Source organism: Tamandua tetradactyla, chromosome 25, assembly GCF_023851605.1.
Source record: "Tamandua tetradactyla isolate mTamTet1 chromosome 25, mTamTet1.pri, whole genome shotgun sequence".
Classification (NCBI taxonomy): domain Eukaryota; kingdom Metazoa; phylum Chordata; class Mammalia; order Pilosa; family Myrmecophagidae; genus Tamandua; species Tamandua tetradactyla.
The window spans coordinates 42,998,100-43,024,300 of NC_135351.1; the positions used below are offsets into that span (position 1 = coordinate 42,998,100).

At 51.3% G+C, this 26,201-nt stretch overlaps 2 protein-coding genes across 4 annotated transcripts in view; one reads left to right on the forward strand and one right to left on the reverse strand.

The window, feature by feature from the left end:
• The window catches only part of PEX3 (peroxisomal biogenesis factor 3), a 60,110-nt gene extending 44,367 nt beyond the window's left edge, over positions 1 to 15,743 (forward strand). The window contains exon 12 of one of the 3 annotated variants that reach the window (XM_077143361.1): positions 15,122 to 15,743. In XM_077143361.1, the coding sequence (XP_076999476.1) occupies positions 15,122 to 15,202 (81 nt within the window). In that variant the 3' untranslated portion in view covers positions 15,203 to 15,743. Of the gene's footprint in view, positions 1 to 3,585; positions 3,805 to 15,121 lie in introns of those variants that run through there. The other 2 variants (XM_077143362.1, XM_077143360.1) reach the window with 2 other exon arrangements.
• FUCA2 (alpha-L-fucosidase 2) lies at positions 7,444 to 21,475 on the reverse strand. The gene is made up of 7 exons (XM_077143357.1): positions 21,158 to 21,475; positions 18,789 to 18,976; positions 15,890 to 16,229; positions 14,864 to 15,074; positions 14,467 to 14,657; positions 10,212 to 10,320; positions 7,444 to 8,937 (listed from the first exon to the last, which is right to left on the reverse strand). The coding sequence occupies exons 1-7, from the start codon at positions 21,358 to 21,360 to the stop codon at positions 8,797 to 8,799; spliced, it is 1,383 nt and encodes a 460-aa protein (XP_076999472.1). The 5' UTR covers positions 21,361 to 21,475; the 3' UTR covers positions 7,444 to 8,796.
• Positions 21,476 to 26,201: the final 4,726 nt, after the last annotated feature.

Genomic DNA, 26,201 nt, shown 5'->3' on the forward strand with positions numbered 1-26,201 from the left:
TGAATGAGTCCTGCCTGCCCCTTTGGTTCTGGTGGGAGTGGGTCCTGCCTGCCCCTTGATTCCGGTGGGAGTGGGTCCTGCCTGCCCCTTTGGTTCCGGTGGGAGTGGGTCCTGCCTGCCCCTTTGGTTCCGGTAGGAGTGGGTCCTGCCTGCCCCTTTGATTCCGGTGGGAGTGGGTCCTGCCTGCCCCTTTGGTTCTGGTGGGAGTGGGTCCTCCTGCCTGCCCCTTTGGTTCTGGTGGGAGTGGGTCCTGCCTGCCCCTTTGGTTCCGGTGGGAGTGGGTCCTGCCTGCCCCTTTGGTTCCGGTGGGAGTGGGTCCTCCTGCCTGCCCCTTTGGTTCTGGTGGGAGTGGGTCCTGCCTGCCCCTTTGGTTCCGGTGGGAGTGGGTCCTGCCTGCCCCTTTGGTTCCGGTGGGAGTGGATCCTCCTGCCTGCCCCTTTGGTTCCGGTGGGAGTGGGTCCTGCCTGCCCCTTTAGTTCCGGTGGGAGTGGGTCCTACCTGCCCCTTTGGTTCCGGTGGGAGTGGGTCCTGCCTGCCCCTTTGGTTCCGGCCCTTTGGTTCCTGTGTGACTGGGGTCCTGCCTCTTCCACTCTTCTCATTGCTGCATATCCAGACTGCTGCTTCTGCGCCTGATTTGCTGTGTTTTTTTTTTTCTTTTTTAGTGCAGTTTTATTAAGAGATATTCATTCATATACCATGTAGCCCATCCAAGGAATACAGTCAGTGGCTCACAGTATCATCACATAGTTGAGCATTCATCACTGTGGTCACTTTTGGAACATTTGAATTACTCAGAAAAAAGAGCCCAAACCCTTTATCCCCCCTGTTATTGACTCTTGGCACTGGTGTGGTACATTTGTTACTGTTGATGAAAGAAGATTAATATTTCTGTATTACTGTTAACTATAGTCCATAGTTTGCAGTTGTTGCATTGTTCCCCATATACCACTCTATGATTAACTCCTTGTAACAGCGACGGACGTTTGTTCTAGTTCATGAAAACTTTTTTATGTTTGTACAGTTGAGCACGATGGTCAGGAGCATCACCATATGCCCCACAGCGTTCACTGTGTTCCGTGTTCCCATGTTTTCACCTGTAGCTTTCCTTTTGGTGACATACGGGTCTCTAAACTTCCCCTTTCCACCATAACCTCAGGAATGTGCTACCATCACCTCTGTCTGTCTCCAATGTTTAAGTTTACCCTAGTTAAAAATTGTGCATAAAATGTTCTAAAAAATTATCATGGTGATGAATATACAACTATGTGACGATATTGGTGAGCCACTGATTGTACACCATATGTGGAATGTTTGTATGTTAGGAATGTGTGGGCTTCTACATTAAAAAAAATTGTGCGTATATTAAGCATCTGCTCTCCATTCTCTAGCCTCATTCTCTCTTCTGGTAACTTATATTCTAGATTTTAACTCTGAGTTTCCATTATTATTAGTTCATATCAGTGATATCTTACAATATTTGTCCTTTTGTCTTTTATATCTGACTTGTTTCACTCAATATAATGTCCTCAAGTTTCATCCATGTTTCCACATGCTTCAAGACTTCATTCCTTCTTACTGCTGAATAATATTCCATTGTGTGTTTGTCCATTCATCAGTTGATGGACACGAGTTATTTCTGTCTTTTGGCAATTGTGAATAATGCCAGTGTGAATATTGGTGTGCAAATGCCTGTTTACATCCCTACTTTCAGTTCTTCTAGATATATACCAAGTAGTGGGATTGCCAGATCATACGACAATTCTGTTCTTTGCTTCCTGAGGAACCACCAAACTGTCTTACAGCAGCTATACCATTTTACATTCCCAACAGCTGCGAATAAGTTCCTGTTTCTCCACATTCCCTCTAATACTTACAGTTTCTTGTTTGTTTAGCCATTCTTATAGGCATAAAATGATATCTCTTTGTGATTTGGATATGCATTTCCCTAATAACTAGTGGAGATGAGCATCTTCTCATGTGCTACATAGCCATTTATGTTTCTTGTTTGCAAAAATGTCTGTTCATGGATGGTGCAATGCTAGTTCAGTGGCAGAATTCTTGCCTGCCATGCTGGAGACCCAGGTTCGATTCCTGGAGCTTGCCCCTGTCAAAAAAAAAAGTCTGTTCATGTCTTTTGCCCATTTTTTTAATGGGGTTATTTGTCTTTATTGTGGAGCTGTAGGGTTTCCTTTTATATTCTGGATATCAAACACTTATCAGATATGTGGTTTCCAAATATTTTCTCCCACTAAGTCTACTGCCTTTTCACCCTTTTTGGGTGCTTTTTTTTCATCTACTCCAACTATTCAAAACTTTTATTTTTATCCTTGATCTATGTGATTTGGCCTTAATTTAATAGATTTTCTGCATCTGTTTCTTTTCACACTAACAAAAGATAGTTAAAGCAATGCTGTTTGGAGCCAACAAAAGCTTCAATACAAACCAATGCTCTGAAGTCAGAGGCAGTACTGGAGTGTAATTTTGTCTTCCAGATGAGCCAGAGTGTGTTTGATGTATTTATTTAGATTTTCAAAGAAATCAAAGCACAGAATTTTCCATCAGATCCTTGTATCCCTAAAATTATGTATGTAAATCCTGGTTTGAGGAGCACTGGTTTAAACCATGTTCCACTGACCAACCAGAGAGTGGGTACTTCAAGCTCAGGTCAGAGAATTTAGCCACAGGCACCCTAATCTCAGGATGGAGGTGTTTGAGGCTGAAGGAAAGAGCCCTGGGGGCAGCCCCTCCTCTGCTTCCCACACCCATGGGGGCTCTCCCGTTGCCCAGCCCACAGCCCTTTTCAGTCTGGGGAATCCTGTAGATCACATCTTACGAAAAGGTGTTAGATGCATACAGTAAAATACATTTAGACTTCAGGGCAGGCCTCGGTGGCTCAGCAGGCAGAGTTCTTGCCTGCCATACCGGAGACCCGGGTTCTTTTACCAGTACATGCCCATGCAAAAAAAAATATATATATAGTAATACTACATAAGATTTCAGAGGAAACCAAGTATGTTGTTTTCAAAATCAGATTTATGATATGTAGCAAGACGAAGTGGCAGTTCTAATATCTTCTATGCTGTCATGAGATAGGAAAATATGTAAGATTTCTACTGGTGATAGTCACAGGTTCAGCTGTACAACTACAGATGTTGCCTAATTCATACTTCGTAGTTGAGAGAGACATTAGACTCAGACAGTAGTGAAATGTGGTTTTTCTTCCTTACCTGTCCACTCACAGCCCCCTTGGATGAGAAACCTTTGCAGAAGAGTGTGTGTGTATGTGGTTTGCATGTGCATAAAGTGTGTGCACCTGTTACATCCACCTAGGTGCTCTGTTGGCCTTCAAGAAGCCCATGTGCCTCAGACCCTCTGTGAGCTTCCAGCCCCTTAGTCTGTATCGAACACATCAGAAACTGGACAATAAATATCCCCTAGAATTTATTACAAGAAATTTTGTTTTCATTGAAAGGTTTTCTTTTTTACCTTAACTACGTCAAAACTTAGAGCTAAGTTCGCTGCGTGAGTGTTCTGTGCAGGCTAACCTGTGTAGAGCTCGGCTCGCTGCGTGAGTGCTCTGTGCAGGCTAACCTGTGTGTCACCCTGGCCAGGACCTGCTGCTGATGGAGCAGGTGAAAGACTTCGCCGCCAACGTGTACGAGGCCTTCAGTGCCCCCCAGCAGCTGGAGAAGTGACTTTCCTTCTAAAGAAACCACGTCCCAGTCATTTACTTAAAAATACACTGAATCGACTACCCGTAGAGTAAGTTTATTACCAAAATGCCTAATAAAAATGTATTCTCAATCAGTTTCTTCATTTCATAATGAAATTGGTTTATTTAACATCTGATTTATTTTTTCAGTCATCAACAGGCCAGTTTTCGTGGGCATTTATCTAAGTGAGCACACAGTGCAAATACTGAATTAATAGTTTGTTACAACAGGGATCTCAGTTCCAAATGGACTAAAAACTAATGTAGATACTTTTTTATATAAAAAGAAATGCAATATACTTGACATTAATACTAAGGAAATCTCTGTTTGAGAAATGGGCCAAGAATGTGTGAAGTTTGGAAAAAACGCTATTTAATTAATCCGAAAGTTCACAAGACTTCAGTAAGCAGGAATGAGTTGGACTTTTCTCCAGGCACCCTTCAAAGAAATAAATTATTTGTCTCAAATACACCTTGAAGGAGAACTTTTCTTTATATGGAAATCAGTGAATTATAACAAGTATGATCTACTGTTTTTTCTTTACTATTTTAATGAGCCTTTGAAAATTACACTGACATAGGGGCTAAAGTTGTGCTGAAGCTGGCTACTCCCGGCTCTTTTAACTACATTGTTTTATTAATTTGTATGTAAATAATTTTAGGAGTTTTCTTTGTATTGATTTGGGGCACAGTCAAATCTTATTGCAATAAAATATTTTAATAAAATTTGGTTTTGTTGAGTAATACTTTTTAAACCATTAATTTATTTGTCCCCATGTCATTTTTTCTGTTATTTTGAAAGAGAGGGTGCACCAACTTTCAAGTTTCTTTTTTTTTTCAAGGTTCAGTTTAACTGGAAATGTAGTTGATGTTTTCTTTTTAGTTGTTGGTTTAAACATAAATAGCGTTACCTCCTGAATAAAAGCAATTCCGTTGTCTCTAATAAATCTATAGTCTTGCTATTTACAGTGATAAGTAGGGTAGAAATATAAGTATCACCAGTGTATTGGGTGTGCTTTTGGTAATGTCCGCCCATTACGTCCCTCCCACATAAGGCAGAGCTGAAGTAGGAGGTGGAAGAGGAACGGGCTGTCCACTGTGGGGCCCGGCGTGGTTGCAAGCAGATACTTGGGACGCCACACCCAGCATGTCGAGGTGGGGAGGAGGGCAGAGGCTTCTCTGAATCACAGAATGTAAGGATGCTCACATGTCTAATAGCTGAGCATTTGTAAATCAGTGAATGTGTGTGTCGTTGGGCATGCACCTTCCAGCAGTATTAGGCCAAGATTTGATTCAGGGAAAATGTAATTCAAGGCTGAACAGGTGTAGCTACGTGAGGATCGGGAGCTGAAGGCTTGAGAATTATGGCCTGGAATCGTCTGTAGCTGTGAGTTACGGCAGGTGAAGAGAGAGATGTGCAGGCAGCTCATGCCACTGGCCTTGCCTTCACAGCTCTGCCTTGTAATGGCACAGGAGACCGCTCACCCGGGACCGCAGTTTGGTTCAGGGCTTCAAACATAGCACATCCAGCCTCAGGCATTTACCTGAGATAAATATTCATTTACTTTCCAGTCGTTTGAGGTAGGCCCCAGGCCTTTCTGCCTTTTGAGTACAGAACAACTGATGGGCGCTTACTAGTGGCCTCTGCCAAACCACAGCCTGCCCTTTACACAGCTTGAACCAGGCGACAGAATTCTTAATTTATATTTTCCCCCACTCTTTTAGAACTGCCTGTCCACACTTAACCAATAGCTTTAACAACAGCAAAAAAAAAAGGCAGCACACACCTCTCTCATTTCCATCGGTTATCCAGCCTGGCTGTCAGGAGCTGCAGCTGTTTAGATCACAGCTGTCTCGGACCCTGGGGCTGCCTCAGGTGTCATCAAAGCTGTGTTCTGTGTGTCTGGAGGCCAGATGTCCAAACTCCAGGTGGCTGCAGGGCCCTGTGCCCTCTTAAGGGAGAACTCATTGCTGGCCTCTCCATGGCCTCGGGTGGTGGCCAGCAATTCCATGTTTGTGGCATGGCTTGGCCTCTGCCTCTGCCACATGGCTGTCTTCCCTCTCTCCATGTCCAAATTCCCTGCCCTTACAGGGACTCACTGAATCAGGGCCCACCTTACTCCAGTTTAGCCTCTTCTCAACCAGTCACGTGTTCAAAGACCCTATTCACCAATAAGTTCTCATTCATTTGCATGCGTCCTTTGGGGGACACAATTTGGTTCACACCCGTAGCCAGGACACCCCAGCTCGGCTGGGATGAGCCCTGGTCTAGCAGTACGGTGGGGGCGGGGGGGCTGCTGCCCAGCCCATGAGTACCCGTGAGCCCCCTAAGCTGGCCACATAAGAGGGCTACAGCAGCTACTTCTCTTTAAACTTTTATAATCGGGCTTATTACTATGTGTGCATAAAAAAGCACTCATTTAAATTTGGTATGTGCATGGATTTGTTTGGAAATTATGCATGAAGATTTCTATCTAACCAGGTCTTTTACTTCAAAAACAAAATGAACAGAAAGCAGAGCATCTGTCCTACCTTCGTCCTAACTTGCATTTGATTGCCCTGGTCTTACAGCAGCTGTGCTGCTCCCCGATGGCAGTCAGAAGAGAAGGATCTATTCTTACTAAAGCGGCACCCACGTGTCCCACGTCCAGTGGGGGACTTGGCGTCAACCACTGGGTCATTCAATCTAACAATCCGGCTTGGTTTACCTCAACTACCCACTGATTCTGTTAAAGGCAAATCAAAAATCACTAAATTCAGGAACAGCTATTTCATACCTATGAGTAACTCAGAGAAAAGGATTATGAGGTTGGGGGGATAAAAAACTATTGGCCTTAAAGAGGGTAATGAGATGTCTAGTCTTTATAATCCTTGTACTTCTCATCTTCCATAGCACAGATAATTCTAAGAATTCACTGGAGTGATTTTACACCGTCATAATGAGATGCATGTAGTACATCTCACACGCCATCACAGGTATGAATTTAAATGTGGGGTCTCAGACTTGGGGTTTTCCTGTGAAGCGCCTGGTTCTTGGCCAAGCCAGTGGTCGGACTCCTCTGAAGCTCTGAGCGCTGGGCCAGGCCGGCTGAGCATCCCCAGAGCGACTTGTTAACCAAGCCCTGGAGCCACCTATGATTTACCCACTATTTCCATTGTGCCCTTTAGTTTTAGCTTGAAAAGATAAAAATGGGCAAGGCACGAATTGAAGTGATTGGTAGGTTTTATTCTAGAAAATGCTTTTCTTCAAAAAGATGATTTCACTTTTGCGTGAAGATCCTGTGGCACTGGTTGTTTTTTCTTTTTGCTTTTCTTAGTCCGGTGTTTGGGACCGTGTAAGTCTGTGCATGTCAGATCTCTAATAAAATGTTCGTTGGGATTTAGGACCGTTAAGGCATTTATAGATGTAAATACTTTGGCATGATGTCAGAAGTGTCATAGCTGCGGGAACTTTAAGAATGGGTAATTTTTTTTAAATTTTTAAACTTTAGCATGATTTCAGGTTAAAAAGAAAATCAATACAACAAATTGTACTATTCCACACTGTTCTAATTTGCTAGCTGTCGGAGTACAACACACCAGGGACAGATTGGCTTTTTTTTTTTTATTAATTAAAAAAAATTACAAGAAACACAAATATTCCCAACACATACACTCAGCAATTCACAATATCATCACATAGTTGTATTTTCATCATCATGATCATTTCCCAGAACATTAGCATCAATTCAGAAAAAGAAATAAAAAGACAACAGAAAAATATAACAAACAGAAAAAAAAAATTTTACAGGCCATACCCCTTACTGATCCCTTTCATTGATCACTAGCATTTCAAACTAAATCTATTTTAACATTTGTTCCCCCTATTAGACAGATTGGCTTTTAATAAAAGGGGATTTATTTCATTAGTTCTTCAGAGGAAAGGCAGCTAACTTTCACTGAGGTCTTTTTTTACATAGGAAGGCACAACGTGATCTCTGCTGGCCTTCTCTCCAGGCCCCTGGGTTCCAACAACTTTCCCCGGGGTGACTTCTTTCTGCATTTCCAAAGGCCTGGGCTGAGCTGCGAATGCTGAGATGAGGAATGCTGAGCTGCTTGGGCTGTGCTACGTTAAGTCTCTCATTTAAACACCAGCCAATTAAACATCATTCATTGCAGCAGGCATGCCTCCTAGCCAACTGCAGATATAATCAGCAACAGATGAGGTTCACATACCATTGGCTCATGTCCACAGCCACAAAACTAGGCATGTTCACCTGGCCAAGTTGACACCTGAACCGAACTACCACACATGCTCTCTGGCGGAATTTGGGGACCACTGAGACGCGGGCATTTGATTCATGTGACAAAATGAAACCTATATCCCTGCAAACACAGGACAGCCACAGTGGAAGCCTTTGGCCACAGGCAGTGCATTTTTTAGATTTATATCAAATCAGTGTTGTTTTTGCTTCACTCTTGGGGAAGCTCTGAATAAACAAATGTCCCAATTTTCAACTAGGTTTTTAACTTCAGTTTGCTTGAAGGCAAACACAGTACACAAATCGATAACTTTAAATGGGACCTCAAATAAGCCTGTTCACAAAAATAGACCCTCAACTCTAATTCCGCCCTCCCCCCCAAAAAAAAAACCCCTAGAAGAATGTACAGGAAAACGCTAACAGGGAGTATGTGAGTAGCGAATTTACTAGAGATTTCTTTTATCTTCTTTAAGCATTTTGTACATTTCAAACTATCTACAGAGAACATTTGTGTTTCATAAACAAGAGGGAAAAAAGGGAAATTATTTTTACAAAAAGGCAGTTACCTGAAGTCCTGGACACATTTTAGGCTAAATTTATTACACACCAGCCATCCCTAGCCGCTCTGAAATGCACACGCTCCCCCTCTGAATCACGCATGGACACCCTGGCTATGGAGAGACGTGAACAGCAAAGCGCTTTGCAGTCAGCCAGTCCTGTGGGCCACCTGGGAGAGGGTTTAGGGAACAGAGCGCCGACCTGGTGAGCAGTCGCTTGTCCTTGGCCCGTCCACTCCTGAGCGCCCCTGCGGCTGCAGGGCTGCTCTCCGGGATCCCGCTGTGCTTAGAGCACCCGGCGCAGGGCGAGGGTCCAGCCCCACCGGCATGGCAGCTGGCCGACCGTCAGCCGCGGCAGCTCCACCTGGAGGCCGGCACCCCCCACTGAGACCCAGGGAAGGGGCATCCCATGTCCCAGGAGACTTACCTGAAAACAAAAGCACACACAAAGGTCAACAAATGCAGGACTCTGACTCACCCACATTCTATTTATCGGGAAGGACTGGGCTGTATTCCTAAAAAAGCCATGAAGACAGGAGATCCCTCAGTACCTTTATTTAGCAGCTCCCAGCTGTCTTAACTCTTGACTTAACTGAGTCACACATCTGTCTGCTCCTAGATAACTGATAGGCTGGAGGTGGAAGTGGGTGGTTGCTGGGGGGGGGGGGGGTAGAATGTGAGATGGGTCATGCTGGATGGAGGAGCAAACGGCTGGAACCAGTTGGCTCAGCTCTACCCTGTCCAGTTCTTCCCCAGAACCCTTGGAGAAAGCTGCCCGTCCCTCTCATCCAGCCACCCTCCCTCCACAGTTACCAGGAACTGTCGCTGGCCAACCGCGTATCAACTTGATCAACTTCTGTAACTGTTATACAGCCTTAGTCTCAATGATTATACTATGTGAACTCAGATATGTGGTTTCATACACGTTCTTGGGTTATTTTAAACCACAAAACTTTGCTTATCAGAGAGAGCAACAGAGACACAAAACCCACCCACTCTGAAATCGCAGTATTATCTGGTGTCAAAGAGAGAAGAAAGAAAATAAAAGATAAGCTGCAAAAAGAAGAAAGGGTCAGCAGCATCATGCCCAGGTGACGAGGTTACCACCACATTCGGGCCCCGCTGTCCTGCCTGACACACCGCGGTGCGGAGGGGCCATGCCCACGGCCGCCTCTTCGCAGGGGTCCCCACAGCTCACTAAAAAAGACCCCACTGTGAAATATACCCACCGGCCCCACCGGCCCCACCAGCCCTAAACCCTAAGCGAAGGCTCATCTTTAACTCTCTCCAGAGCTGCCTCTACACTTGAAAAGCAGGGCCCTGGCATCTAACATTAGCCCCATGTCTTCGGGCCTGGGGTGTCGGGGGCAACAGCTGAACTCCAGTTCTGGGAAAAGAATCATTTTGGACATGTGCAGAGAAGTTGAACATCTCGGAACTACTGTGAAGGGAGCAGCTACCTGGATATGCAGGGAGATAACGTAGCTTATAAGTTTTGTTTTGTTTCTGGGAAACGAAAGAATACAGATGTCCTAGGTTTTAGCCCAGCATTGTCGCTGATGAAAGTGCCTCTGCAGCCACTCCTAGGACGTGAGGGGGGCACCTGGACAGCTCCCCCGAAGTCAGACGTCGGACCAGGTCCCCCTCGGACTACCCCAGTCCAGGAGTTAAAGAACAAGAGGTGCCTCGAGGCGCTCCTACCTCTGTGGCCCCCAGGGTTGCCTGGGGCTGGCCAAGGAACAGCTGGTCTGAGACAGGCCATCGCAGGAAAATGGCATAGACGAGTCCCTCCTTGGGCTTGGCTGTGTACCTGGTAGGAATGAGAAAGGAAGAGGATGGAGCCACCATGCCAGGCCCCAGCTTCTCTGGGATCATTTTACAGAAAACCTTCCATTTAGTACATTTTTACCCATGTGTTCCTTAAAGGGTGGACAAAGAGCCCCTTGGGGCATAAAGGCCCCCTGCCAGTGGTCCGACGCGGACGGAGGTCTCCGGAAGAGAAAGCATTTTCTGGGCTAATGGTCCTCCAGGTGAGCCGGGGGTGGCTGGGGGCAGGTGCTCGGGCTCCTGCAGGTGGCTGGAGCAGGTGCACCCCTGGGAGCTGCGCGGCTCCCGGTCTCAGGGTAGGGGTGCCACCAGGGCGCGGGGGCAGGCGGGGAAGGGTGTGGGGAGGCGAGCCCAGGGCTGGTGGAGACCACAGCATCAGGAGGAGGTCGGTGGGCAGGGAGGACCCACGGAGACACCGGGATGAAAGGCACAAAGGACAGGGTGGGGGAGCTCCCGGCAGCCCGTGTGCCCTTGGCTGGTCCCCCAGCACCCGCCAGTCTCCCCACACGGCTGGCAGAGCCGGAGCCCGCCCTGAACAAAGGCCTGTCCTCAGGGAGGACAGGTGGGAGGAGGCCACGAGAGGGGCCGGCGGGGGGCAGGGGGAGACCCCAGAGGCTGGCGGGGGCCCAGAGGGGGACTGGGGTCGAGGGTAGCCGACAGCAGGGCCCAGGAAGCTGAGACCCAGGGGCTGGCCGGGCCGGGGGCAGGAGTGGGGCTCAGGCAGAGTCTGGGTGGAAGCGGGCAGCGCAGGCCGACGAGCAGGGCCAGCGCTCAGGGGTTGGGCTGCGGCGAGGGGCAGCTGGGTGCCGGGAGGCAACGGAGGCGTCGCTGTGGGCTTCATATCCAGAAAGGGGGAGCTGGGGGGCAGCTGGAATGGGATGTGGGGTCAATGGAACATGTTTGGGTGCTGATGGAACCCTAACCCAGAGACGGGGGAGCTGCTGGGGCGCTGTCCTTGGAGAGGACCGGTGGGCGTGGCCTTCGGGCCTGGGTGAGATCAGCAGGCAGTGTGCGTGGGCACGCAAGTGCATGTCCGTGGGTGTAGGCATGTACATGCATGTATGCATGTGTCGGTGTGCTCTGGTTCTGTGCCAGGAGCAAAAGCTGAGTTTTATCAAAGTTGAGTTTTTTTTCAGTTGAGTACGGAAGCAAAAGTTTCGGGGCTGAGGGTGTATGCAGCAGTGGGACAAGGGGAGCAGGTGTGAGAGGGCTGCAGGCAGAAAAGGTGACGTGCTCAGTGATGGCAGACCTGGAGCTGGGGTAACTGTGCGTGAGCTCACACCCGAGATCGGGGAAGGGGTGGCATCCTCGGTGGCAGTGCAAGGTCTAAGGTATGATGGGGTGGGGGGTCTAGCAAAGATAGAGTGCAAGGTCCCTGGAAGAGAGGAGGTCCAAGGCAGACTCCCAGTGACAGGGAATTACAAATACAGATCCTAAAGTCACCATAAGTTACGTTTGGAGTTCTGAGGATGGTGGCAGTGAGCCAGGGCTGCCTCCTGGAACTTAGGGCTGACCTGGGAAGCTGCAGGTGCCGCAGCCAGGACAGGGGAGGGAGCTTGTGCTGGTTTGAAAGGATGTATGTCCCCTAGAAAAGCTATGTTTTAATCAAAATCCCATTTCATAAAGGCAGAATAATCCCTATTCAATACTGTATGTTTGAAACTGTAATCAGATCATCTCCCTGGATGATGTGATTTAGTCAAGAGTGGTTGTTAAACTGGATTAGGTGACAACACGTCTCCACCCATTTGGGTGGGTCTTGATAAGTTTCTGGAGTCCTATAAAAGAGGAAACATTTTGGAGAATGAAAGAGATTTGGAGAGAAAAGAGAATGCTGTAGCACCACAAAGCAGAGTTCACCAGCCAGCAACCTTTGGAGATGAAGAAGGAAAATGCCTCCTGGGGAGCTTCATGAAACAGGAAGCCAGGAGAAGAAGCTAGCAGATGACGCCGTGCTCGCCATGTGCCCTTCCAGATGAGAGGAACTCTGACTGTGTTCACTATGTGCCTTCTCACTTAAGAGAGAAACCCTGAACTTCAACGGCCTTCTTGAACCAAGGTATCTTTCCCTGGATGCCTTAGATTGGACATTTCTATAGACTTGCTTTAATTGGGACATTTTCTTGGATTTAGAACTGTAAACTAGCAACTTATTAAATTCCCCTTTTTAAAAGCCATTCCATTTCTGGTATATTGCATTCCGACAGTCAGCAAACCAGAACAGAGCTCCTCTGGGAAAAGGGGCAGGGCCAGGCACCAGGACTGCAGAAGTTGGCAAGACAAATATGGGGCTTTGTAAGCACATTAATTAGTTTGAATCTTATCCTCATTTAATGGAATCAAGTTAATGCAGTATTGGCTAATGATTGTCTCATGTGAGACATGCTTATGTTTGCATATAAGCACAGAAGCAAGTCCCAAAGTCAGGGTTCACTTGTCCCCTGCAGGAGCGGTTTGCACTAAGCTCCTATTATATATATTAAATATTCTGCAGTCAGATGCTGTACCGCTGAGCAATGGACCCAAAATCCAGAACCAATATTCTAAACCTCTACAATTATTTCCTTCCATCTAGACTACCTTACTTTATTTTCTTCAAGGTGTTTTTAACCACCAGGCAAGCAGGAAGGAAGAAGGACACCTAGTCTAATCTTTCAGCTCACAGGGGACCAGGCTGCACCCTCAGGCCTCCTGGACACTCCATCCCCTCAGGGGCTAAGACCCTCTGACCTGCAATCTCATACAAGTTCTCACTTGCACAAGGAACCCTCCCAAGTTCAGAGGCAAGGCTCTTAAAGGAGGCACCGATTAAAATAAAAATTAGCCATTTGAGATCATTAAAGAAGCATCAGGTTTAGGTATTTTTAGACTAGTACGAACAAGTAATGAGTTTCTTTTTTTTTTCACATGGGTAGGTATGGGGAATCGAACCTGGGTCTCCGGCATGGCAGGCAACAGCTCTGCCGCTGAGCCACTGTTGCCCGCCCAGTAATGCGTTTTTAAATGAATTAAAATAAGGGTGTTATTTTGGCTGGTTTTTAATCTAATACCTTCCCTGCCTTGGGCACCTTTGCTTGCTGACCTGATGTGACGTAAAGGGCGGTGTTCATCCAGCTAACACCACTGGCATCTCTGTTTTGGCCACTCAGTGTTTTCATTTGTCTGACTGGCTTAGGAATTGGGAGAGCGGGCCACGTGGTTGAGAGTAACCACCACTGGGAGGTTTCTAGAGTTGCTGTGCACTCAGCTGGATCAATAAACCCTCCAACCGACTAACCGCCCCCCTTTCCTCCCCTTTCTATCAGGTGAGCATTCTGGGATGCTTCTCCTCCTAGCCAATCTTGCAACTGAGAAATCAGGATTTAAGGGATGATTGTGATTACTGAATCATTCTATACGTATTCCTTTTTGCTTCCTGGTATATTGGAGTAAATAGAGGGAAATTCTTGAAATCTCCAGATTCTCATGCAGCCGCCTTGATCTCTGATAATGGTTGTACAGCCCTTATCTTCTGCCCTGTGATTGTAAAAACCTTGTGACTAACCTTCACTTGTACCCAATTATCCAATTTTTCAACTTTAGAGTCTTAGGATCACGAAAGACAGCCCCTAATGTTTATTAATGAAGCGTCTTGGGTCAGCCCAGCCACCCCAGGTCCAAAGTCATCTTCTTGATAAGCAAGACTGCATCTAACCAACATGGGCCCACCTGACACGTGCAGTAGCTTAGACTTTAACCCGTAAGTCACCTGTACCTCGTTCTGCCATTTTCTTTCACACATTCCGTGACGAGGCATGTAATCCATCTGCTCATGCTCAGTCATCGGAGCCCCTCTAATTACATCATCTGGGGCCGCTGTGCTCATTATCCTCAGCCTGCCCATCTTTTTTCTAATAAAACTACCTGAATTACTGCACTTCAGGAAGACAGATTCTGGGCCGCTAGGCCATCAGCTCTCCTACTACACACCTAGTAATCAACTCTTTCTCTCTTTGACACCCCAGGGTCTCAGGAATTGGTTATTGAGTACATCAGGCAAAATAATCCACGGCCTTTGTCCGGTAACACTCTCCCGCCCCGAGAGCCTTCCCAGGCCTCCTCTGGGTGGTGCCCACCACCGGCGACTTACCACACTTCCGGCGTGACCGTGTCATTCTGAGCTCTCCAAGGGCGCGTTCCATAAATGGCTTCTCCATTGACTTTTAGCCAGGCGCCCATTTGCCTCAATCGTTCCTCAAAAACTTCAGAAATTGTGCCATCTTTTGTGGGTCCAACATTCATCAAAAGGTTTCCTCCACATGAAACTGTTTCTACAAGTTGCTAAAAAATTGAGAAGCAGAGCTCTTAGCTAAAACAACCCCATCCTAATGTTGCGCTGATGCGCTACATTGTATAATTACACGTTCACACACAGCCACCACCTAGGAACGCATCGCCCTGTGCATGGGCCACCCAAAGGGGGAGAAGCTGTCCCCACACTAGGGGGGCTGGGGTTGGGGGGATGGCCGGCAGCCACTTTATCTTACCTTCACCAGCTCTTCAATGGTCAGGTAGTCCTGGATCGCTGCATTCCTCCGATAACCCCAGGAAAGCCTGTCTATGGTCATGCAGTTTTCCCACTTATGTGGTAAAAGGTGGCCTGGGTTGTAGCGGTCACTGCAGGTGTAGTAGCCGCCATGCTTGCAGATGCTGCCGGCTCCCCAGCGGTCATTGGTGACCACCGTGTCCCGAACGGGGCTAAAATGAAAAGCACAATCTTTTTTTTTTTTTTTTTTTACAAAAAGGCCGCACCACTGCAAAGACATCAACTGGAACCCACCCTTGATGGAGAGACGCAACCAGGCCTGGTTCAGAAGTCCCACTAGTGGGTCAGGGGCTGCTGCCTTCCAGCTCGTCACCTAGAAAGAGCCACTTAACTCCTTCCTCGCCTTTTGTTACAACAGCAGCAGTTTATGCAAAAGACGGCGCCTGGCCCGGAGCACACACCACACAAATCAGAGTTGGATGCTGTTATTGGGGCGCTGTTTCAAGTGCTGAGACTCCTGCAGTGTTTGGGGACCCGGAACTCCCTGACCACATAGTGCAATGCCACGTCCCCTCAGGCTACAAGTGTGAACGTGGCCCATGCTGGAGTCCCTCCCGGGAGCCCAGCAGATCTCCCTGTTCTCGTCAGGCGTCCTGGGGTGTCACCAGAAAGAACGGAAAGAGGGGAGGATGCCAGTCACGGAGGGGAAGACAAGGGCCAGCAACGGGCAGCACTTAGGAGCCAAAGGCGGGAGGACGAAACGACATCTGGGAGGCGCGGGGACTCACCTCCCCTGCAGGTGAGCAGAGAGAAGCCCTGGGAGGGCAGAGGGGCCACAGAGGAAGTCCCCGAGCCTGTGGCTGACGTGACTGACGCTCCCCTTGCTTACTGTCATTACTCTGAGCAGGTGGGGCTGCACCTCATAGGCACCACTTACGCCGACTTTGTCCTCCTGTCCTCAGGTGAGCCTGGGAGGGGCGCAAGGACCCTAGCCAGGGTGCATTCCACGGGGCCCACGGCGACTCACCTGTCATTGTACAGCCAGGCCAGGAAGCCGGTGCTGTTCCAGTAGTAGTCGGGGGCACCGCCATCACCGTCGATCCACAGCACCTCCGGCCGGTAGGCGGCCACCAGCTCGTAGAGCTCCGGTAACGCCTTAGACAGCGGGAAGCGCCGCTTACGAAACGCGCTGGCCTGGTCCTCAAGGAAAAGCGGATTAAACCACTCAAAAAGGGAGTAGTACAGCCCGAACCGCAGGTCAGTTCCGTGGCGGATGGCTGCCTCCAGCTCCCGGACCACGTCCCTGTTGGGCCCCTCGTCTGCCGCGTTCCAGTTCCACGAGTACTTGGAGCCCCACAGGGGGAACCCTGGAAAACCAAGCCGACGCCGCGGTCAGGCAGCCGCTCGCCTTTGGGAACGCTGCAGCGACGCAGCTGCCCAAAGCTGTTGCCCAGGGTGAGTCCGGGGACACCAGGACTCCGGGGCTGCCGGCGGAGACCTGACAGCCAGAGCCAGTAACACCATAAGCTTGATTTGGGTGCCGCTTGGACAGGTTTTCCTGGAGGAGCCGCAGGGTCAGCGACCAGTCCGAAGGGAGAGCGGGCCAAGGGGGACACCTGGGGGGCAGGGAGCTTCGGGTCCAGCCGCCGAGGTGACGCACTCATGGCACGGGGGGCGGGGGCGGGGGCTCTGGGCAGAGCTGCAGGGGGGGCCACGGCCTGGAGTCCTGGAGACCCTGCGGGCCTCTCCCCAAGTCTCCGCAGGGCGCGCCGAGCAGGGAGGCTCTGAATAGCTACAGTATACTTATTTGGGATATTTGCTGAGCAACTGAATGTATGAGAATTGGAGGTGGGGGCAGGTGGGCTTTGGGCCACCAGCATGCAGGAAAGAAGTCACAGCGCACTGGGCCAGCGCCAGAGCTGTGTAAGTAACGCCTGCTACAAGCGACTGTCGCATGGCAATTTTCCTCCTCGTACGTATCCTGCTTTTGGAAGAGACACTAATGAGAAGGTAAACAAGGTGGAAGGGTTTTTGCAGTAACTTTCTGGGCACTCTGGATCCGTACAGCCTCGTCTCTCCCTTACATTTGCCCTCTTAGACCATACGCTTCTGGGACCAGTGGCCCTTTCTGCCAGGCCCTCAGCTCACTGCAACCAGCCATGACGGATCCCAGCCGGCCCCGGAACCCCCTCCAGCTCCACTGTGCCCAGCAAGGCCAGCTGCCATGTGCGGGGAGACGCTGAGGCTCACCCCCTGCAAGCGTCCTATTCGACTGCTAAACCAAAGATGGAAAGAGCGTCTGTGGTTGTAGGATTGCATGTTTTATTGTACTGTGAGTCTCAGAACACTGTGTTTCACATGTAGTAAATCTCCCTTAGCTCAAGTATTCATTTAACTACAAGAAAAAAGAAAAGAAAGAAAAAAAAAGACATCACTCCCCAGCAGGTCTGTATTTTCAAATACACCCAGCAGTTGCAAGCTCTTCCTTCTCTGAAGCTATAGGCTTGGGTGTTCTTTAAAGTTCCTCAAAATGAATCACCTAACAAGTTAATGGGTAGGAAAAATAAGGTCTCCCGTTACACGAGCACTTTGAAATAATTCACATTTTAAACAGAATTTGCAATCATAGTGCTGGTTGTTCTATATAACAATATTATAATATATAAACTAAAATGCTTAAGAAATAATATATGAAAGCCTCAAAAATGCCTAGGGGCAAAACTACATGCTCATCGCTCCACTAAGTCCTAACAGACTTCTTCAGAAGAGACAAAACAGCAAATGCTTTTGGTGAAACGTTGATTCTCATAAAACAGGGCAGGCCTCAGATCAACTTGTTCTTTAGATTCCTTTCAAGGAGCTTCTGAAACAGCTCACCCGTGCCCCAGAGATGTGCATGGAAAGCCACAGGGCAGTGCCAGCATTTAAAGTCCTGACCGACCCGAGGGTCAGGCAGTGCTAGAACCACACGGGGCTTCAGCTCAGCATTCCCCACAGGCTCACACAGGGGGCCCCCCTGCTAGCAAGGTGTGGCGGGTGCATTTTTTATTAAGCCATGAACCCAACAGAGGACATGGGTTCTAGGAAATACATCCATGTGGACATGCCTCACCTGTTCTAGGGGTTGGTGGGCATTTAAAAAATAAGCTCACAGTGTGATACATTGTACCATTCATGTGATATGTTGTGCCAAGACATATAATGCTCACAAGCAAATTACACTTTATAAATAGCTATGTCTGCAGGAGAAACACTACAGGAGAAAGCCATGAAGCTACTGAAATGTGGCCAAAGAGAAATGCACCCACCAAAGATAATTGCGATATTTGGGATTTGGATCCTGCTCCCCTACCCCAGGAAAAAGCAACGAGGCAAAATGTCCTAGGCAAAGACAAAGACCGCTGCTGGAGTGAATTAGCATGGGCTGGGACAGCAACATTCCCTGGCCCCAAAGACCCTGGAATGGTGAGGGCTGGACTCAACTTTCATGCAGTGCACTCTTCCTTTTAGATGGTCCTTTCAGATTTTCTTCCACTGCTTCTAATATCTCGGGCAACATGACAGAGTCAGAATCCAGATCATCCTCTGGGTGATCTGTCCCTTTCATTGCTTGCAACTCTTCCCCTCTTTAACCCTCTAAGCATTGGCCAAAAGCACAGGCAAGTGTGGCAGTAAAGACTTCCTGGTGCCACAGACATGGAGAGGAAGGGAGGGAAAGAGCAGTGTGACTTACAAACTGGACTTGCAGTCCCCACCTGACTTCAAAGAGCTTTCCTGGGTCTTGGGAATATTGTTAAATAAGCACCAGGCCAGGGGGACCGTTTGCCCCCTACTAGGTGGAGGGTCTCCTCTTCTCCTATGCCTAATGGATGGAACACGGGGTCCCCAAATTATGTCAGCCTTGGTGATATAAAGCACTGACTCACCTTCATGATGTTTGGACGTTAAGACAATGTATTTGGCACCAGAAGCCTGAAAAATATCCGCCCACTGGGTGGCATTAAAAAATGTTGCTGTGAACAGTGGTCCAAAATCTTCATATTTGAACCCAGGAGGGTAATTATTTTTCATAAACTCCACAAACTGTGGTCTCTTCTCCTTTTGCCAGTACCACCTGCGGACACAAAGGGGACAGCCGGTGAACAGGCAGACGTGACACTGGAACAGGTGCCCAGACCCTTCACCATCTCCCCACCCACCCAGACTCCCCCTCACTTCTCCAGGAGCTGGACAGACCCATACACAAAGCTCACGAAAACCACAACTCCAATCTCATGTGCATCTGCCCCTGACAAGTCCTCGGTTCATAACGTAGGGCACCCTGGAGCCCACCAGCCACCCTTTCTCTCTGAACTGTTCAGCTCCCAGGCACAGCACGTCGTGTATGTCCGTCCGCAGTGATGTAACGGAGCGACTAAGGCAACAAGGAGGACGGCTGCCCGCCCTGCCCAGCACACAAGGTGCATTTATATCTTCACCAGCAGAGAACAAGGGGGAGGGGGCTGTACAGTTAAGATGCTGTTGTTGTAGGAAACTGACTCCAAGGATTGCTTGTTTCATGTGTTCACTCTCAGCAACAGTGCTTCCAGCTGCAGTGTGGGAAATGAAAATCCTGTAACTGCCGAAAACTGCTGACTGAGTGAGGCTTCACGAGGAGAACTCCCTCAGAAACGTCCCGATGCATTTCAGGGAATCCCGGAAGAAAAGTTCTCACGCACATGTGGGAGCCCTTGACTCTGCGCCTGCCCACTGCCCCCCTTTCCTAGGGAATGTCTCAAGGGTGAGCAAACCCAGCAGCAGCACAAGCTCCCACCCCCCACCCCCCCAGAGAGGACAGGAGGACTTCCTGCTGGCCACTGGAGGACAGGACAGGGGCAGCAGCAGCCGTGGACCTGTCACCCCTTCTGGCCAGCGGCACGAGGGGAAGCCGGCTGGGAGGGATGGGGGGGGACAGGGTTCCTCCCTGATGGAAGTGGAGCCGGCTCTCCGGCCTTCGGGCAAGGCTGGATGAAGCGACCCTGAAGGGCCCAGGAGGCGGCACCAGCCTTGGCCTTATCTGATCAGCGAGCTGCCTCGCCTCTGTTCCGAGGTCAACGACAAGCCCGATTAAGATGCTGCTTTTACTCAGAGTTTCTTAAGTGACAACTCCCCTAGAGGGGCTCAACAGCAGCTTCGAGCAGAAGAAAGAATCGTCAAACCTAAAGACGGGCGGCTGAAATTCTCCAATCTGAGGAGCAGAAAGAAGCCAAATGAACAGAGCCGAAGGGACCTGGGGGTGCCCACAAGCACCCCACATCTGCATGGTGGGAGACCCAAAGCAGAAAGGAGAGGAAGGGCAGAGAGACTATTTGAAGAAATGAAATAAGGTCAAGTTAGGGGGAAGAAAATCTGTTCATTTACACACCCAGCCAATCTGAAACGCTTCAAAAATAAACTCAACATACCTAAAAGTCCAAATTTTGCAGATGAAGATTTATAAGAGTAAATGTGGTATAGGAAGAAAGGGCCCCTCATTTTACCTATTTTCTAAGAGTCTGAACAAGGGTTTGCAGCTCATACAGCTGTTCCCATCAAATCCCCTAATTTACCAGGGACAGCGACTGGCTGCAGGGAGCTGAGCTCTTTGGACAAAGAGGTGCAGTGTAGCGAGGTCATGGGAACACCGTATTAGTTTATAGTGCGTACATGGTGCCCACAATCGGTGTATACTAGATCCTCTGTACACTCCATTGCATACTCAGGAGTGTATTATATTTAAGTACATATTTGATAACAGTTCTGTCTTGAAGAACCACAGTTAATCAGGACAGGTACGTGAAGCAGTTCAAAGTTGGAAGAGATTACACACACATCTTGGTTTCACTGAGGCAAACTAAAGGTAATCTGCGGTGCAGAACTGTTCCTAGGGCAGTCTATTAACGACTAGGCTTTCTTTGTCAGGTGCCATTCCACAACCCTTTAAAAAAGTTCCTAGGGCCGCACATGGTGGCATTTTAACATTAAGAAGAGGACACATGTGCAAAGGAACGGCCGCCTCACAAACCCACGGGACCACGCCGCCACCTGGGGGACCCCTGGGGGACCTCTGGGGACAGGTGCGGGTGCGCCGGGGACCTGGCCGGCGAGCTGGAGCCCAGCAGCTCCCCCCGCGGATGACTGCAGCTCGTGGGTGGGTCCCGGTCTGCGCTCCAGGCTGGGGACGCTCCTAGCTGGGGACACTCCGGGCACAGGGAGTGTCCGGAGAAGGCGGGCGCCCAGAGACCCCTCACCCCCCCGTCCCCTGGCGGGCGCTCACCAGAACCACTCGCTGCCGAAGCCGGGCACCGAGAAGACGCCCCAGTGCACGAAGACGCCGATCTTGGCCTGGTCGAACCAGGCGGGCAGCTCGCGGGCGTCCAGGGACTCCCAGGTGGGGTGGAAGGGCGCGGCGCGGCCCTGGCCGGGGGTCGGGAGGAACAGCAGCAGCAGCAGCCCCAGCAGGCGCGCGGCCCGTGGCATGTCCGCCTCCCGCGCGGCTCCGAAGTGTGCTGGGCGCGGCAGGGTGCTCGCCGCCGTCAGGGACTCGGGAGGAGCGGGCCAGCCGGGGGAAGAGCGGGCGCAGCCCCGGAAGAGTGGCCGGGGCTCGGGAGGAGTGGCCGGGCCCGGGGAGGAGCGGCCGGGCCGGGGAAGAAGTGGCGGACCCGGGAGGCGTGCACCTCGCGCCGGGACGCCCCGCCTACCCGCAGGCCCGCCCTGGCTGAGCGGCGGCTCCCGCCATCCGCTGGAGGCGGGTGCGGAGGGTGGGGTCGCGGGCCCAGGGTCACCAACCCAGCCCCGCCCTGGGCCCCCGGGGCAGATTAGAATGGCTCGCTCAATCCTGACCGGGTGAAGTCCCCAGGCCAGTTTTGGATCTGGCAGGTTTGAGGCTCCGGAGAATTTGCATTTCTAACAAGTCCCGGTGGGGCTAGGAACTACGGCCTCACAAGACAAGGACTGAGGCAGGGAAAACCAGGGCGAGGAACGTTTGGGAAACCCACGTTCTTGGCACTAGGGGCCAGAAACCTGGTAGGGGCATCAGGGTCATAGTGGGCAGCTCGCCTCCCCCTTCAATGCCTCTCGGGTAAAGCTGGAACCCCCGCCCCAGACCCCAACTCGTCCTTCAACAGCCCGTTCCAAGGCCCCCCTCCCCTGCTAAGATTTCTACCACCCCGGCCCCTCCCTGGCCACCTGCGCCCTCCTACCTCCCAGCCACTAGCCTGGGTCACCTGCCCCGCCTTGGGTTTCGGTGGCCAAGGAACTGGCTCCCTGGGGAGAGGGGCCTGCATCTGAGCCTGGCCTGGGCCGCGCACACAGCAGGTATTGAGTTGTCCAGTGAACGAGGTTCTAGCTACAAGTGTGCTGGACGAAGAAGGATGCGACCTTAAATAGTTGGGGTCTCCTTCTCAGCCCGGTGGGAGCATTCACGCAGACTCCACGGTTACGGCCCCCAGTTTGCCCTCGGCGAGGGGCGCCTGGAAGAGGACTCCGGGACACCCCTGAGCAGATGCCACCAATTGAGTAACCCCATTTGTAATAAGTGAGGTCACGACCTTTATTACTACACCTTTGAAACTCAGAATGATCTAGGACGGCTGAACCCCTGGGCCACAAAAAGGCGCCAGCAGCCGGGCCCCTGGCCCGGAAAAGGGTGTGCAGCCGCGCAGGGGCCTGCTCAGGTGGCCTTCCCCACGTGAACCCCTCTTTCAAAGATTCCGTCTTCCAAACAGATTTCCTTTATCACAGAGTCACTTGTCTAGGTCCTCACGCGCTGCGCGGGGGTGTTAAACGGCCCTCCCGCTCTGCAGAAGCGCCGCCGGTGCCCGTGCGTCCTGTCCATCTCCCGTGAAGGCAGAGAAGCGCTTTGGGGGAGCGCGCCGACGGCACCGAAGAGCATCATTTCTGCAGGGAAGGCTGAGAACAGATCAAGTCCTCCCTGAGGAGTCCCAGAAAACCGGGCTGGGAACCAGTGGCACAGGGTTTGGAGTTATTTGAAGACGAGCAGGAGCGTCTACTTACACATTTGCTGAATGAATGCAAGAAGGAAATGCGCGAAGAATGTCATAGGCTCGGGGGCTGCAGGGAGCGCACGCTGGGATCTGGCCACCTTGTGCGCCGAAGGTGATGTTTACAAAGCTGCCCGCTGGTGGCTTCCTTTGTGTGTTCAAAGATTTTAACTGGGGACCCCAGGATCTGAGAGAAGCAGCAGGTTCTCCAGGGCCACGTGGCTCATTTCTAAGGGCTTTGGTGGAGGGTGGTCTCCAGAGGCCCTGAGCTCGGCCAGGGCTGTCCCCAGAAGCAGAACCAGTGCATGTGTGAGGGCTGGAAAAAAATCTCTTTGAATCTACATAAAGACATTTGTTATGAGGACTAGCTCCCTGATTGGGGCGCTGCGGGGCAAGACTGAGCTGGGGGACGGGATGAGGCTGGAAACACAGTAAAGCTGACTCAGAGACGTGGAGAGGAGCGTGGGGCGAGGTCTTGAGCAGATTTCCTTCCGCACTGATGGCCCCGCCAGGTTGGCCGAGGCCCCCCACAGCGGGGAGGTCACCACCTTTGCTTAAGGTCAACTGATGCAGGCGCCCAGCCCATCCACAGGGTCTCTCCACAGCCTCCTCCAGGCCGGAGTTTGACCTGACACCTGGAGGTCATGGCCCAGCTACGTGACTTGTAAAATGGGCCATCACAGCCACTTTCAGTGGGGAAGGAGGAAGGAGGAAGGGCGGGGACATGCCAGCAAGCTGCCTCACTTGATGGCTGTAGGCCCAGGCCGCTGACCGGGAACTTACCCACCCACCTGCTGCCCCACCTCGGGGGTCTCCGTAGCTGCCAAGGGTGGAGCTGACACCTGAAGGAGGCCCCAAGGACACATTTAGGGTCTCCAGAGAGGAGCTGCCTTCCATCACTAAGCAGCGGGGCATCCCGGCCTGGGGCAGAAGTGGACAGTGTAATTTGCATCACAGCAGAACCCAGTACTCAGCCTCTCTCCGGAAATGCAGAATCTAAGGGTTCAAGACCCAGCCTGCTCTCTACAGGGAAATGACCCAGCCTAGGGCAGAGATAGCATACGCTGGTGGCCCCGGAAAATAAGAGAAAACTCTGCCCTTCCTGGTTCAGGAAGGGTGGAAGGAGGAAGAGGAAGGAAGGGAGAAGTTTGAGGGGGCAGAAGAGGGAGGGGCAAAGCATCCCGGGGTGCTGAGATCTGGGGTCTGCAGCCCGGAGGCCAGGGTCCCCGTGCAGGAGCCGCGGGGGTGAAGTCCCAGGTCAGTCCCTCCTTGACTCCGTTTCCCACCTATTCAAGGTGTGGGATAACAGGGTATCTTCTCTCAGGGTGCTGTGGGAATTCAGCCTCAAGAAGCCCCTGTGAGTGTGGACTGGAACTACTAGATGTGGGGAGAAGAACCGGAAGCCCAAGGAGGGCTTGCTGCTCTGGAGGAAGTGTCCTGGGGACAGCGAGCTGCCCCAGGTGGACCGGCCTGGAGGGAGAGGCTGCATTTACCTTTCCTGGAGTGACCTTGGCTTGAGTGACACAGACATGGCCCAGGAGTGGCCAATATTCTGCCAGGGAATTTTTTTTTTTTTAATATTTTTATTTTGAAATCTTCACACACATACAGTCAAACCATATTATACAATCAGTGACTCACAATTTCATCATATAGTTGTGTATTCTTCATCACGATCATTTTTAGATTATTTGCATCACTCCAGAAAAAGAAATAAAAAGGGGGGAAAAAAGCACTCACACACCCATTACCCCTTACCCCTCCCTCTCATTGACCCACAGAATTTCTATCTACCCAATTTTTACCCTTTATCTCCCCCTATTATTTATTTATTTTTATCCTTATTTTTTTTTACTGGTCTGTCCACACCCTGGATAAAAGGAGCATCAGACACAAGGTTTCACATTGTAAAAGCTACAAAGTTTTACAGTCTTCTTCAAGAATCAAGGCTACTGGAACACAGCTCAACAGCTTCAGGTACTTGCCTCCAGCCACTCCAATCCACCCTAAACTAAAAAGGGACATCTAGAGAATGCATTCTGCCAGGGAATGTTGCAGGAGCCGTCCCTGGGACAGAGCTTCCAGGCCAAGGACGGGGGGTCCCAGAGGAGGCGACCCCAAATCAAGAACTGCGGCCTCGTGGGCCTTCCCCGGGGGTGGTGGGCGGGACGAGGGTCCGCAGCCACGGCCGGGGCAGAGGGCGCTACTCCTCGTGGGGCCCGGAGAGCCCCGCCCCCTCCGCGACCCCACCGCCTTGGGCAGAGAAGTGGGGCGCACCCAGCCTTTCCCCCCAAAGGAGCGCCTCAGGAGTCATCGGCATTTAATGCAGGTGGAACAATTAACTTGGCGCAACAGGTGCGCACGGGGGCGGCCGCGGGACTCGCCACTAAAGGGGCCACGTGTCACGTGCACAGGCGTGGAGCGGCGGGTGCTGCGGCCCTGCAGTGGCCGCCTCGCTGACCCAGGGCTGCCTGTGGCTCCCGCCTCCCAGGTCCCGGGCGCCGCGGCCACTGCGCGCCCGGAGGCCACTGCGCGCTCGCGGCTCCTCTGCAGGGCGCCCGCGCTGCGACGCGACGTCCCCGGGCTGGGGGAGGACAAGGCGAAAAGCAAAGGAGAACACGAGAGAGGCTGACGGAGGACCGAGGGGACGCCGCGGACCGGGCCAGGAGCCCCGGAGCGCAGGGCGCCGGCAGCTGGAGGCGACAGGAAGCTGCAGCAAAGAGAAGCAGCCGAGGCAGAGGAAGGAGGTGGAGGGATCGAAGGGAGAGGCCAGAAGACCGGGTGTGAGGAACGTGCCCAGACAAGACCCTGCGCGAGGCCCGGGCGCGGGGGAAGCCGGAACCCGCACACTCAGGGAGAACTCCTTCCCGCTCCCGAGCCGCGGGTGCCGCGTCGGGGCGACTGGAAGGAGGGACGGAGGGGGTCTGGGCGAGGCGAGGGCGGGGCGGGCACCCGAGAAGTCGAGGTAAGAGTTGGGCGGGGCTGGGGACAAGTGCAGGAGGTCGGGGGAGTGGGGGTGGGTGGGTGAGGGCGGGGGGCCTCCAGAGCGGGGTGCCCTGTGTTCAGAGGTGAACTAGCGTGGAAAAGGCCCTTCTTCCCGCAGCCCCCCTTCCCCAGGAAGGTCCAGAAGCGCATGGAGGTCGTGTGCTCCCTGGTGTAAACCAGAAGCCAGTTTTGGGTGCAGGGGAGCCAGGCAGAGAAGGCGGGGCGCCTTGACATCGCGGCTGCGCCTCCTGGGTAAACAGAACTTAAATTTCCACGGGAAGACTGTGTGGGCATAAAAAACCCCATTGTTAATATTATATACTCACAACCTAC

What these genes read in the sequence shown, in the direction of transcription:
- FUCA2 (XM_077143357.1), bottom strand. Translation starts at nt 21,360, where the DNA reads ATGCCACGGGCCGCGCGCCTGCTGGGGCTGCTGCTGCTGCTGTTCCTC. An exon ending in GCCTGGCTGTACAATGACAG is followed by an intron (nt 15,075 to 15,889) that starts GTGAGTCGCCGT and finishes TTTTCATTTTAG; the next exon opens with CCCCGTTCGGGACACGGTGG. An exon ending in ACGGTCACGCCGGAAGTGTG is followed by an intron (nt 10,321 to 14,466) that starts GTAAGTCGCCGG and finishes CATTCCTACCAG; the next exon opens with GTACACAGCCAAGCCCAAGG.